The sequence below is a fragment of the Cervus elaphus genome, chromosome 6 (assembly GCF_910594005.1).
Source record: "Cervus elaphus chromosome 6, mCerEla1.1, whole genome shotgun sequence".
Classification (NCBI taxonomy): Eukaryota; Metazoa; Chordata; class Mammalia; order Artiodactyla; family Cervidae; genus Cervus; species Cervus elaphus.
Genome location: NC_057820.1, coordinates 27,660,285 through 27,674,747, shown reverse-complemented (window position 1 = coordinate 27,674,747; position 14,463 = coordinate 27,660,285). Strand labels below are relative to the sequence as shown.

At 37.7% G+C, this 14,463-nt stretch overlaps 1 protein-coding gene across 8 annotated transcripts in view; it reads right to left on the bottom strand.

The window, feature by feature from the left end:
* Nucleotides 1–14,077, bottom strand: part of ANKRD17 (ankyrin repeat domain 17) — a 162,440-nt gene extending 148,363 nt beyond the window's left edge. For all 8 annotated transcript variants that reach the window (XM_043906495.1, XM_043906500.1, XM_043906496.1 and 5 more), the window contains exon 1: nucleotides 13,481–14,077. In XM_043906495.1, the coding sequence (XP_043762430.1) occupies nucleotides 13,481–13,924 (444 nt within the window). In that variant the 5' untranslated portion in view covers nucleotides 13,925–14,077. The remainder of the gene's footprint in view (nucleotides 1–13,480) is intronic.
* Between the last annotated feature and the right edge of the window lie 386 nt (nucleotides 14,078–14,463).

Below are 14,463 nucleotides of genomic sequence, written 5' to 3'. Positions count from 1 at the left end.
AAGTCTAAGTAAGAAAACAGCAAGTGCAAAGGTAATGGCAGCAAAGATGGAGACAGGCAGGAAGCTCCAAGGTGTAATTTGGAGGTCTTATGTCCCACGCCCTTTCCCTTCCCATTCTCCTACCACCTTTTCAGCAATGGAAACAGTCTCTTTAGGAAACCATTTCATGAGGCTCAAGTGGGAACAACCTTTCCTAGTCTACATCTTAGATGTAGATGGAGTGGAGAAGACATGATCGAGGTCTGAACAAAAATCTTCTTCCATAGTTGAAGTTGCTGGTTCAGGAATGGACATGTGACCCAAGCAAGGCCAAAAAGATTATTTCAGGAACCAGGAGTGACTTTTTTTCCTATATTGCTAGCCATAATAACAATGTAACCCTAAAATTATACTGGTAATAAGACGTTAATTATCTTCAATATCCACATTCCCTTTTTTCTTTTAGTAAAACACTTTTTCCCACAAGTTATATCTGGGTATAATGGCCAAAGAGCAAGAGCTAGGTCTTAGGTATAGATGCATAATTAAGTTCTGGTCAATAGGATATAACATGAAGTTATGTTTGCAATTTCTTGGTCAATTCCTCAAAAGGAAGTTATCTGTGCTCATTTTTCTACTTCTTATTTCTCATGGGCTATGTCTTAGTTGGCTAGGGCTGCCTTACAAAATATATAGACTGGGTGGCTTAAACAACAGCAGTTTATTTTCTCACCGTTATTAAAACTAGAAGTCCAAGATCAAGGTGTCATAGGCCTCTAAGGCCTCTCTCCTTAGCTGAGAGATGGCCATCTCACTGTCCTCACACGGCCTCTTCTCTGCATGCACACATCCCTGGTATCTCTTTTATGTCCACAGTTCTTATGAGGATGCCTGTCAGACTGGGTTAGAGAACATCCACATGACCTGACTTAACTTTAATTACCTTTTTAAAGTCATATTCTTACATATAACCATATCCTGAGATACTGGGGGTTAGGGCTTCAGCATGAATTTTGAGGAAACACAATTCAGATAATAACAGGGTGAAACATGAACATAATGCTGCTAAGCCAATGATCAGACCTTGTAGATGAAGTTAACACTCTAAGGCAGAGCTGTTCAATAAAACTTTCTGCGATGACAGAAACATTCTAGACCTTCATTCTCCAATATGGTAGCCACAAACGATTATTTAAATTAATTAAAATTAAATGAAATTAAAAACTCAGATCCTCAGTTGTAGTAGTTACATTTCAAGCACTCACTAGCCGTATGTGGCTAGTCACTACCAGACTAGACAGCACAGGTTAAGTGATGGTGTAACAAAAGAGCAGAAACTTAAGATACACAAAATGACCTGAAGGACTACCCCCAGGTTATCACGTAATCTACCTTGCTTGAACTTCATGTATTTTGGAGTCTCTTTGTTCAAATAACCTATCCTATACTGTAACTAATCAAAAATTTAGAAGCGGAATGCTGCAATAATAAATTCCTAAAAACTCTGATAAGGCTTAGAAGACAGGTAGCAAGGAAGCATATTTCAGGCTGGGAACCTAGCAACCTCTGTTATGCAGAAGCAAAACCATTTTGTAAAACTCTTGCCTGCAATAATGAGTAGGGCAAATCACCTAACTACCAGGTATGGGGCTATAAGAAAAGCAGTTAGAAAAACTAAAAACACTGATGTGTTAGCTGTTTAATCAATGACTAGAAACAGCAACTCACCTATGAGTTTAAGCGGTTTGTAAGCAGAGATAGATATGAAAATAGTGCCACTGAGAGAAGATCTCTCAGTAGCAAACTCTACCCCATTAAGAGCCCAGTAATCTGGAGGTCTCTTGGGTTTGGGAAAGGCAAGTGTCTTGGCATTCCAAATACCAAGAGTTAACTTTGTGACCTGAAAGATTCTTTGTCAGATATAGCAAACATCAGGTAAAGAGTGTTGCTTTCCCATCTGTCAAGTTGGTTACGGAAAACTAAGAGGAAAGAAGGGCAATAGTCATTTTGTAAATACTTTCTCTCAGTTATTCAAACACTAGTCTAGGTGCTGCTTTTTGGGATTGCATGGGGGGATTTGCAGGTATAGTTAAAGTCCCTAATAAGTTGATTTTTTTTAAGCCAGAGTGATCACCTTTACTGAGCCTAAATTAGTCAGATGAGCTTGTAAAAGATTGGGTTCTTCCTGACGAGTGTGACTCCAAATACTGAGTCTATAACTGGTATCCCTTCGCTGGATATTCCTTTCCTAATTGCCTATGAACAACAGCTTCAGCATATGCCCATGGGTTCCAGCTTGGGTGAGCTTTTAACCAACTCCTTACCTTACAAATTTCATATTTGTTAGCCAGCCCTCAGAACTGTGTAAGCCAATTCCTTGTAAGCTCTTAATACCTACCTACCTACCTACCTATCTACCTATCTAACATATATAAATCTACTCGTTCTGCCTCTCTGGTTAAACTCTGACTGATATGTCACCTGAGCTGAACATTTCAGATGCCCTCAAGGAAGCCAAGGGAGAAAGGAAAAAGTCTACTAGAGAGAGAAGAGAATGAACTGATTTCAAAAAATATAACAAAAAGAAATCTTTTGCTGTAGTTAGTATCACATGGTGCTGATTTAGAAATCGATTAAATAAATGTTTGAGTTTTACCATCAAACCACATTACTGGCCTATAAAACTCTATAACTGAACTTTAAGTAACCCTGCAGCCTCTAAATTTATGCCAACTGGTATGGTGCTATAAAACTTTGCAATCTTAGGAATGTCACACTCTCAAATACCTACTATTTCAGAAGTGGCAAAGGAAGATAACAAGGAGGAATCACCTAAGAACAAAGCCAAGGATATACACAATAGTCAAAGAGGCATTCCTCCTATAGAGCAAAACCAAGAGTTTAATCAAGGAGTTTACATAGCTGCCAGGGCAGTCTTCTCCTGTCCAGAAATATTTCATTATTACTATGGACCAAAGACTGTGGTCTACCTGTTCTTTCCTTTTCCAAAGAAGCTGTTGTTATGATTATCCTGTTCCTACTCACCACTATACAATGGGTTGAGCAAAAGAAGGATAGATAATGTTTATTTTGCAGACGACTGGACTGAGTTAAGGAGAAAAGCATTATGCAGATATCCTACACTGTGACCTATACGTAGTTTCCAGCTAGGACCCTGGATTGATTCTCTTGAGAAAGAAGACTATGCATTGGAAGAAAGGTTTGTACAACTGTTAAGTGGTCAGAAGTTTCAGTCTGCTACTCAAGAAGAAAGGTTTAAATCGGAGATATAAACTTGAGTCATTAGCAACTGCATATATAAAGACAGAAAATGAGATAAAAACACCTAAGAAGTGAGCAGATACAAAATGAAAAAGGTCCAGGAAGAGCAATGTGGTACCAAATAACCAAAGGACATACAAGGAAGGAGGTAGGAGGAAGCAATAAGACCAAAAAAGCCAGCTAGTAATGTAAAAACAGGAGAGGGTGGTATTACACAAGCAGAGAGAACAGTACTTTTTAAGAGACAAGGATTGGTCAACAGGGTCAAATGCTAATGAAACAATCAAACACTATATCCAAAAAAGATATCCATGTATCTTTGGAGAAAAAAGTCAGAAATATCAAAAGAAAATATCTAAGAAATTTTGTTTAAATACTGGGGTAAAGAAAGTCTCTAGAAGTTATATCTCTAGAACAACTTATTACAAAAAAATAAAAAATTTTCTACATTGTAGAAATACTGTAAACTGATAGAGAATATGTGTAACAAATGATGCCATGAAGGATTAATAGCCATAAATATAAATACAACCACACACCATTAAAGAAAAAAAAAAATTATAGTAGAATAATAAGGATAAAAGAGGAAATTTTCAAAATAAATCCAAATAAAATATAACCATGAAAATTTGCTCAATGTCAACAGTAATAAGGAAAATGAAGACAAAACCAAAACACTAATTTTTATATAACAGATTTTAAAAACTAAGATGATCCAATACAGTATCATTCTTACACATTTTTGAAAGAAGTAAAATGAGAGAATTTATCAAATGTAGTATGTGAATAACTTCTTGCCCTCAAATTCCATTTCCAGGAATCCATTCTAAAGAAATACTTTTGTACTCAAAAATAACAGTAAAAGGATATTCACTTCAACAATGTATATGTATAGCAATGTACTGAAAACAGTCTAAATGTCTACCAACATAAACGATCAAATAAATTACAAACATCATACTATGAAACATTCATAAGTAAATGAGAACAAGTCAAATTTTAATATACTCAGACACACCCCTCAACACAGACATACCCACACTCACACCTTCTGTCTCAATCACTTACTCTCACCAAGAAAGAAACTAAAATATTTGACATACACCAAACTAGCAGTGTTTATTCTAAGCGTTGGATAAAACCTTTATGTACTAGAAGACTTTTTTTTTTAAGTATGAATGTATCACTAGTTCTTACAGCTAAATAAGTATGTAATCATTATATGAAGACATCTCCTTAACTGATATAAGAGAATGATCACAAATGAAACACAGAAGACAAAATTTTTAAGTGACAGCTCTGCTTTGTATGATAATTTGATTAACATACACGAAGGAAAAAGAATGCAAAGATGATTTCAAACAGTAATGATTAATTCTGGAAAGAGGATTATAAGTGATTTTTGTATTTCTCAGATTTCTGTGATTTTGCCAAATTTTCAACAAATATGTGTAAGTTTCTACAAATATGTACACTTAATTATAGGAACTCAAAGCATCAGTGACTCAATGGACATGAATTTGAGTAAACTCCAGGAGACAGCGGGGGACAGAGCAGTCTGGTGTGCTGTAGTCCATAGGATTGCAGAACTGGACACAACTTAGGAAATGAATAAAAACAATTATATAAACACTGCACTTAAAACCTAACTTAAAAGATATTTAACACTGCACTCTGCACTCTCCTGTAATTCAATCATTCATATTTTCACACATCTCTACCTGCAGCAGCCATAAGCATACTAATACAGCTACCTCTTCTCTCACTACAAAATCTTCAAGGTCAGATTAGAATGGATGACTCTTTGCTGTAACTTAGTAGTCTAGGACACTCTAAAAAGTCATATACAGATCTCATTGTTAAAAAAAAAAAGAGCATAATACCAAGAATTAGTGAGTATTCTAAGAGACATTCATAAAAGGTGTAGAGGCCACCCCATTGGTATGCAAAAACAGAACAATCTCTATAATGAGACCAATTCTAAAAGCAAACAGATACACTGAAAAATGTTAGACTTCCAGGTAATTACACAGGATTAAAACCATCCTCACAGTTTTTAATTATTATTAATTTTGCCTCAATGAGATTTAAATTTCATGAAGCTGGGAATAATGTCTCGGTGGTTTCAAAATCCTCATAATTCCTAAGTGATTATGCTAGGTCTCAATAAAGCGTCTTAAAAAAAACTTAGAAAAAGATACTAATAGTGATACCTATCTTCTAAAAATCATAAAAAACAGAATTCCAACACGGTGCTAAGTTTTCATGTATGCAAGTTTAAAAGTTTTACTAACCGTAATGCATACAGCTATGATTTTAAATATGGCTAACTCTTTCATATTCCCTGAGAAGGAAATGATTGAGATTACAACATAGACTAAAAACAGCCACATGCAGTAGATACACAATAAATATTTGGCAAGTAAAAGAACTAACTCCTATACTGAATCTCACACCAGAAAGAACCACACTAGAGGCTTTGCAACAGGACTAGTTTTGTTATCAACTTCATATAAAAAACAAGAGGGAAATGTGGCACAGAGAAGGAAAAAGACAATATTGGGGTCAAAGACAGAATTGGAAATAGACCTGGTATAACACAAACTTAAGATTTCCTTTGCTTCTCAGGTTTCAGGTTTAGGGCAACAGGAAAGAAGAAAAGGAACAGAACTTCATGTGATGTTTTTTTATTCCAAATTCAAAACTGACAAGACCAATTTTTCTACAGATCTCTCTGAAATATTTTTCACTCAAAGGTTCTTTAATTGAAAAACAATTCACAAGGAAAAACCAGACCAAGAATTAATTTTAGGATAGGTCTTTATTTCTTCACTTTTCTTTTTTTCTTTTCTGTTCTGTTCTTTTTTTATTGGGGGCAGGGAGGATTAAAAAAATGAAAGATTAAATGAGAGCAAATGATAGCTTGAGAGGAAAATATGTCCTGCTAGAGATGCGTAGCTACAAACTAGTTTCATATGTTTGCCATGTCTAGTCTATACTTTCAAATAATCTCAAGAAATGAGTTTACTTATTTTCAAAATTGAACTAACACTATCTAATGCACCTCACATTTTCTTCACTTTGTGACTCTATTTGAGTTACTGGTTAATTGAAACTTTAAGTATCAAGAATAATGAGAATATAACTGTATAATCTGCAGTCCTCCTTGATCATGGAATCCATCCTTAACCCACCAATCATTTTTCAGCTCTCGCTCTAGAACTTCCCTAGTTTTGGTCATCATTTCATTTTCATGGTACAGCAGACAGAAATATATATAACCTATTTTGTGCAGTTGTACCTTATCATTATTTAAAATAAGAATTATGACTTTGGTTATCTCCAAAACCTTATTTAATCTTGTTCAACATTATGCTGCACTTTTACTGAAAAAGCAGGCTTTGTTTCTGACCATTTAATCAAAAAAGCTCATTTTTTCCCCCACTCATATAACCCTATTTAACCTTTTTAATCTATTCTCAATAATCTCGTTGTCTATTTCCATCAGCACAATTCAACATTATCTGCATACTTTGAGAGAGACTTTATTATATGTCAAAATTATTTATAAAAACAATAATATCGGCTCTAGAAAGAATCCGTAAAGTACTGTAATCTTAACATTTTTTTCTACTTGACCTTCTTTTATCTCTAGTTTCACCCTGAAATAAACTTAGAAAGCCAACTCTAAAAAGATCAGGTAACATCTATGAGTTTCACAGGATGACAGAAGTCAACCAAAGTTATGCTTTCAATAATTAGGTCTATATCGATTTTTTCACAGCATTTTTTGGGAAGATAAAATTTTCAGCATGTCCCTTTCAATAATTAAAACCCAAAATTACAAATCATGATAAAATAATACCTATAATGCTCCACAATTCCACTTCCACTCTGATTGGATAAAAATTCTAAAGACAAAAGAAAAAAAAAAGTTAAGTAAAAACACTAAGTCAGAAAGGGTATTTTGCTTCTGTGTGGCAAGTGGATAGGTACAACTCTACCATAAAGGTAAGGTTCCAGGGACTAGGAGTATTCATATTTACCTATCACCTTCTATTCCTTAATGACTTGTTTTTTCAAAAGGTGAAAGCTGAAAGAAGTCAGATTTGGGGTAGGCTAACATGGATGTTGGTGCCCCCTATTGGTCCTTATAAAAATATAAGTAGTATCAGAGGGCAGTAATTCACATATCATTATGAAGTGAAAATTCCTTCTCATCTATAATAAAGTATGGAAAAATTATAAGGAAGCTCCTTACATCCACATTTCCTAACCCACTATATTATCTTTACAAAAATGTAGAAAAAACTACAGCCAGAGTGCAAACACACTGTTTCAAGGACCTAAAAATCGACCTCCTAGTCAACAGCTGGTTTACTTTGGATGTCAGTAGAAGCAGACTAGCGAATAGTCCAGTGAATTTCTGGGAGTCAAAACATACTGCTTTGATGATTATTCCACATTGAAAATTTTAAAATACTAACTCCAATTAAGTTGGTGAGGTTAATGACTAGACTAAACTGAATAATTATAATCTAATAAAAGCATCTGATAGGGGTCCACCATTAGTAGTTGCAACTAAGTTCTATAACCTTAAGACTTAAGATTTAAGGTCCCAAATATTTCCAGAGCAAGTGACTAAAGAATATATGTTTACAAACTATTTTTTTTTTCAGAGATCCGACTTCACCAAAACCTGACAAAGGTTAAGATGCTAAGACTTATTATATAACATGCATGGTATAGTATGGTAGAATACAGTAGAGGGATAGAGATGCATAAGACAAGGGTTTCTGTCTTCAGATCTGACAGAACACAGTAGACTAGGTAAAAGCATTTCATCAATTAAAAGGCAAAATATAAGGATTTAAGAGGAGAGTAGGCATAGTGTTAATTAACCAGAAAAAACAAATAAATCTTGATCTCCTACTTCACAATACAAATACGCCTTCTTCATTACCACATTACCTTAGAAACAATTTTCCCAATTCTAAATAATCTACATAAACACTTGCCCGATTTCCTACAACCACTGCAATGAGAATGTTTCAAATTAACAAGGTAGGAGGGAGGGAAGTTAAATACTTCTCTGAATATGGTATCTAATGAAAGTTTTACACACATACTATAGGTGAAGGGAAGAAAAGAAAAAAAAAAAAAAATATATATATATATATATATATATAAGCACCTTCAACAAAATCTTGGGTTTATTTAACTCCAGGGTATTCTCAGCTTATCCAGACCCCAACTTAACATCTCCTATTTAAAAGGATTTTTTTTTTTCTTAGCTTAATAAAGATAACCTTGAAATGCTTAAGTCTTAAAAGGCAGTGAGAAGCAAAAGACTGCCAGTAGAGGAGGTGGTTTTTCACTATAAAGCTTCATTCTAAATGCTAATTCTAAATGGTGAAAATGTGAATATACTTATCTGTGCTCTCTGTATTTCTCCTCCCAAGCCACCAACTTTATAGAACAAGAAAAGCAATGTTCAGCATATCTAATTTGTCTTCAGTGACCGCCCTACTACCAGAAAGTATCCTCCCCTATGTCATCTGAATTTGTTTTAACTTTACCTGATATGTCAACCTCAGATAAAGCTGTACTCAACATCATACCGCATAATAGAGCATGTGAATATATGAATGAAGAGGCAGGCTTTGAATCAAAGGTTAAGTTCCACTTTGCCACTTACCAGCTATGTGGCCCTGATGAAGTTACCTAAACCCCTTCTAACCCTGTATCTTTGCATTTTAAATGAATATGATGAATATCCCCTCCCAACATTTGTATACCTCTCATACTTTATTCAGGACATACATTTAACCATTTGCTTTCACTCTCATACTTCCTCAAACTTACATTTCATCATTGGTGCATTTTAAATCAGTGTGTTTTAAAACAGCTTTGCTCACTGTTACTTAATACAGCAAAATTCCTCCTATATAACAGAAACTACAAACATTTATGAATAATGAAACAAATATGATGACACCATAGCATTACGGTGAAAATGGGAATATATGAAAACTGTATTCACTCATTTAATTCTCAAAACAATGCTATAAGGTAGAATCTACTATTACCATCATTTAAATATGAGTAAACTGGAGAGACATTAGGTAACTTGCCCAAGATTACAAATGTGTGTGATGGATCAAGGGTATGCATTCAAGCTCCATTCCTGCCCTTAACCATTACACTAGACTGGTACTAAATAATAATTCGTATCATGCTTTTTAAAATGTAAATATACCTAAGGTACTCGACTTGATAAATAGAAATCCATCTTTAGGTACTTATCAGGCAATCAACAATCAATGTCTTGGTTTAAATGGCTTTCCCTTAATACCTATGAGATCACCAATACTAAGAGAAGTAATTAAGTAATTGAAAGATGTTAGAATCCAAATTTCAGTTATTGGACAGCCATGGATCCAAGAAGGAAGGAACTCTATACCTACTCCTGGTTTCCTAAATGAATTCTGGATCTTCCTTAGTTATTAATTATTCACTAAGAAAATTTTTATTAAGTACTATGCTCAAGCAGAATAAGAGACAAGATAATTATGACAGAATTACTGTCTCAAAGTTCTTACCATCTTATTTACAAATACTGCTTCAATTAAGAGGTGAAACAGGGCAACAGATAAGCTTCTCTGGGCTAATCTGGATTCTACCATAACAACAGAGGAACCTGGCATTTTTCTATGAAAAAACTAACAAAAAAAAGATTTGGAAGTGAACTTGAGGAAACGTAATCTACTTCTGAAACAACCCTATGTCTTTGATGTCTGTCTATAAACAGATGCTCCCTGGCCTTGCAAATCCTTTCAAAAGTGAATGAATAAGTAAGTCCTAACTTATTTACTGGGCTCCTGTCGTCTGAAATATCTTCACTAGGTTTGTTACTTAAATTTAAAACCTCAAATTACCTACCAAATATAGATGTAATTCTGATCAACTCCTACTGTATTATATTTTATGCATCTTTAACAAAAATGTTAATTTTGAACATGAGTTCTACCTTTAACAGCAAGCTTTTTCCCCTTTGAATTCTGCTTTAGCAAACACTGATGCCATCCAATTACATTTAAAAATAGGTTCAACAGAATGTAATGTTGTTTCTGAAAGGGAGTATCAACTCCTGCAACTTCAATATTTTTTTCTTATACTATTCAAGTTAAACTATTTAATTAATTTAATCCACTAGTCAGTAAAGAAGTGCATCAGAGTTTTTATGTTAGGAAATACATTTCCATCTATTTTCCATATTGGTCAGTCACTCAATGAAAGCTGAGAGAATTATTATAATTTTCAATTTTTGATCTAAGGTTTTGCATCAGACTGGGGAGGTGGGTAAAGGAATATCTGAAGTTGCACAAATTATCTACAACATGGTTATCCTATTCTGAAACACTGCAGAGAAAATCCAATTCTCAATAACCTACACTAACATTTAGAAAAAGTTAGATTCTTCTTCTTAAACATTCAAATAAAGCTTTTATTTAAATTGAATCTCCTTTCCTTCCAATGTTCCCTCTTTCAGCAAATATTCAAAATATCCAGCTAGCATTTCATCGAAGTAAACACAGATATATTTTGTTTTATTATCCTCCACTTTTTCAGGTTAAATAACCCCAAAATTATAACTTTTCCATGATTTTTATCCGAAGGATAATCTCAAAGATACAATCCATATTTTTCACTGTGTAGCAAGTAACAGGATGAATTAGAGAAAGGAGTTAAGTACAACTATCAGCCATAAGATTTCCTAGCTTTGTAAAGTTAAAAGTTCTGCTGACAAGTCGATAAAATGGTAGTGAAACAAAAAACACTGTGCAACTCATCCATTTAGCTTACAGTGTATAGTGATGATTAGGTTTATTTATTTATCTTGGTCAAGGATGGAGGCAGGTGCAGAGACATACTGTATTTCTGTCTGCTTATCCTTCATCATGTACCTATATAGATTTATTTTTAATGGTTGTGCTTTCTTCCACTTATTTCTCCTGACTCATCTCCATAACAAATGACAAACCCATTGTTTATACTGCTGGACAGAAGACAGAATAAAGTATATTAAAAATAAAGAAAACACTTTAATTGATCAGTCAACATATACCACTCCTATCTTCCAAGGAAAACCAAACCCAACTTACAAAACACACCTATAAGCTTGAGCCTATTCTACATGATTTAATGAATTACTAAGTTTTGCTTATTAAGTCAAATTCCAATGGACAGAACTATCTAGGTATGTAAAGTTTATAGAATAATATTATTTCAGTAAGTACTGCACTCAACTTGATATTAAGTTCCAAACCAGAGCTTGATATTTTCTTAGAGAATTTAAAATTTTAATAAGGTATGGGTATTTTGCACAAGCTGTTAGCTTGCAATGGACTGCCTGTTTTTTGAAAGAGGTCAGGAGGGGGATACAGCGACTAAATTGTCATGAAAAGTATACTGGTCTGAATCATCACAAAACTTTGATTTCCACTTTTGTTGCTACCACCACTGTCAGTTGCCTCTAAAAAAAAAAAAAATTCATTATCCTCATTTTTAAAATAAGAAGGTTGGATGAGATTACCTCTAAAATGTTTTCTTGTTTCTGTAAAAATAATGCAATTGAAGAGCTCTAACTACTGTAACAGATTTTACTGGAAATAAGGATCCTGTTCCATCCTTTTTTCACTGTTTCATATGCAAGCTGAGCTACACACTATTCTGAAGCATTCAACTAGGTCAATACAAAATCTATCAGTACAAACCTACCCTTAGAATTCAGTAGGCTAAACGAAATAGTACCAAGTGTCCATTTTTTTTGGCATACATACTTCAAGATTACATCTCTTCACATATAACTTTATTCAGTTTGAGGTAAAAGAGAATCTGGTCTTCTACTAATAGACAAGTCTCATATTCTTCAAAAGGTTATTTCTTTATTTGAAATTAGGGAACCCAAGTTCCAATAATGCAATTTTCAAAAAACCCAGCCTTGTATCAAAATAAGCTGTGTTGGTGGAAAAGAATAAATGGCAAGTGGTACTTTTAGATAATTCAGTTGTTCTCTCATAACTAAATTTATAATCAGCCTTTAAAAAGCGGCTTTCCTTCTGTTGCCTTAAGTTACAACTTCTTTCTTCAGATCGAGATTTTCTAGCTTCCATTTCAGGAAGCAGACAAGAGAGTTACAAAAGACCTGCTAACTAGTAAGGCTAACTCTTAGCTTGTTCTCAGTATGGTATGTTTTACTGAGCTTTTGGTTAAATGCCTTCTTTGAAGAATGAGGGCCTGCAACGCCGCCTGTCTGTGAACCCAGGAAAAATTATAAACAGTTATGAAACCAGATCACTAGGACAGACCAGGAGGCCTTCTTCCTATTCCAACTCACCACAACCAAGCCTGGCTCCCAAGCAGCCTCTTAGGCTGCTCCACATTCTGTGGAAAGCAACAGGGCCTAGCTTAATTCTTCCTCATCAAAGAAGCATTTGGAAATGTATGAGTATGTACATGCAAGGATCAAATACATTTTTCATCCACTGAGTCATGTATCAATGTAAATGGATATAAGATCAGTTCATCCAAAATCTTTGAGAGATCGAGGAAGTGAAGGTGACTTCAGCAGCCACAATTATGGGAGGGGGGGATTGGGGGGGCTGCAGCAGAACAGTATGGAAAAGTACAGCTTCTCACGTGTCTCTTACATACACAAATACTCAGCTCTCAGTCCATTACAAGCTTGCCTCCCCCTCAAACTGCTCCCCTCCACCTCACTAGTGGGAGAAATCTACCAACCTCCTAATCGTTCCCCAAGAGACTCTCCTACCTATTATGTTAACCCTCCCGCTTTGGTCCCGCCCCCGCCCCAGGAGTAACAGGGCCCTACTGGCCTGAGGCCGACCCCGCCGGGTGTGCACACAGCGAATCTAACCAATTCCTTCCACCCTTAACCGAGTGAACCACGCCAGGGTAATGTGCTGTGCACCAACTCTGGACTCTGCGGTCCTCCCACCCCCACGTGTCAGCTACCCTCCCCCACATGTCCACACCTCACGATTTCGGCCCGGGAAAGAAAGCGAGCGGTGGAAAGCCTGGCCCCGAAGACAGATCAAGCCCACAGGAATCTGGCCCCTCGCAAGTCCCCTCCCACCTTTGGCCCCGACCCTTAACACTCCCTTCCTCCCTCCTTCCTTTGAAAGCAGGCCCTTGCCTCAGAAACCTCTTCTTCCTCGTCGTCGTCGTCCTCTTCTTCCTCGCTGTTGTTGCTGCTGGTGCCGCCGCCACCTCCTCCGCCGCCGCCGCCGCCTCCACCGCCGCCGCTGTTGTCGCTGTCGCTGCTGCTTTCGCTGCTGCTGGGGGGTCGGCAAGTCCGGTTACGCTTGGCCTTGTGGTGCTGCTGCTGCGGCGGCTTCTTCTTCAGGAGCAGATCGCAGACTCGCACCATCCCACGAGGAGACGAGGCCGAGCGAGCCCCGCTGCCGCCGCCAATGCCGCTGCCGACCTCCGCTGCTGCTGCTGCTGCTGCTGCTGCTGCCGCCGCCGCCGCCGCCGCCGCCGCCGCGGGGGGGCCCGCCACAGCCGCCACCGCCGGGGGGCTCCCTTCTCCCTCAGCCGCCGCCGCTGCCGCCGCCACCGGAACCGTCGCCTTCTCCATCTCCGGGGAAAGAGGGAGGGCGCGGACGGGGGAGGGGCGTGGGGGCTACGCTCTGCCGCGACTTCGGCCGCACCGGGGCCGACACAGCGCTCGGTGCCGCCTCCGCCGCCACCGCCTCGGTCACCTCTACTGCCGCCGCCGCCGCCGCCGCTCCGCCAGCTCTCACCTCGTCTCGCGATACTAAGGGCGGGGAGCCTGACGATGGGAGGGAGGGAGAGGGAGGGAGAGGGAGGGAGCGTGAGGGAGCAAGGCGGGGGGTGGGGGGAGCGAAGAGGGAGACCCGGGTGCCCGGAGATCCAGCAGAGGGGAGACTACCGAGAATCGGGGGAAGTGTGCCTAGGGCGACTTCCGATGGGGGGGACGGCGGGGACAGAGGAGGGCCGCGGTGACTGCCGTAGCGCCCGCTAGCACCCGGATCGCTTCTCTTTCCTCGCTATTTCCCCCACACACAGCCCTTCAGACCTCCCTTCTTCCTTCCTCGCTGGTGTCTAGAACGCAGCCGCAGGCGGAAGTACAAGTGACGCCATCAGCCGTCGCCT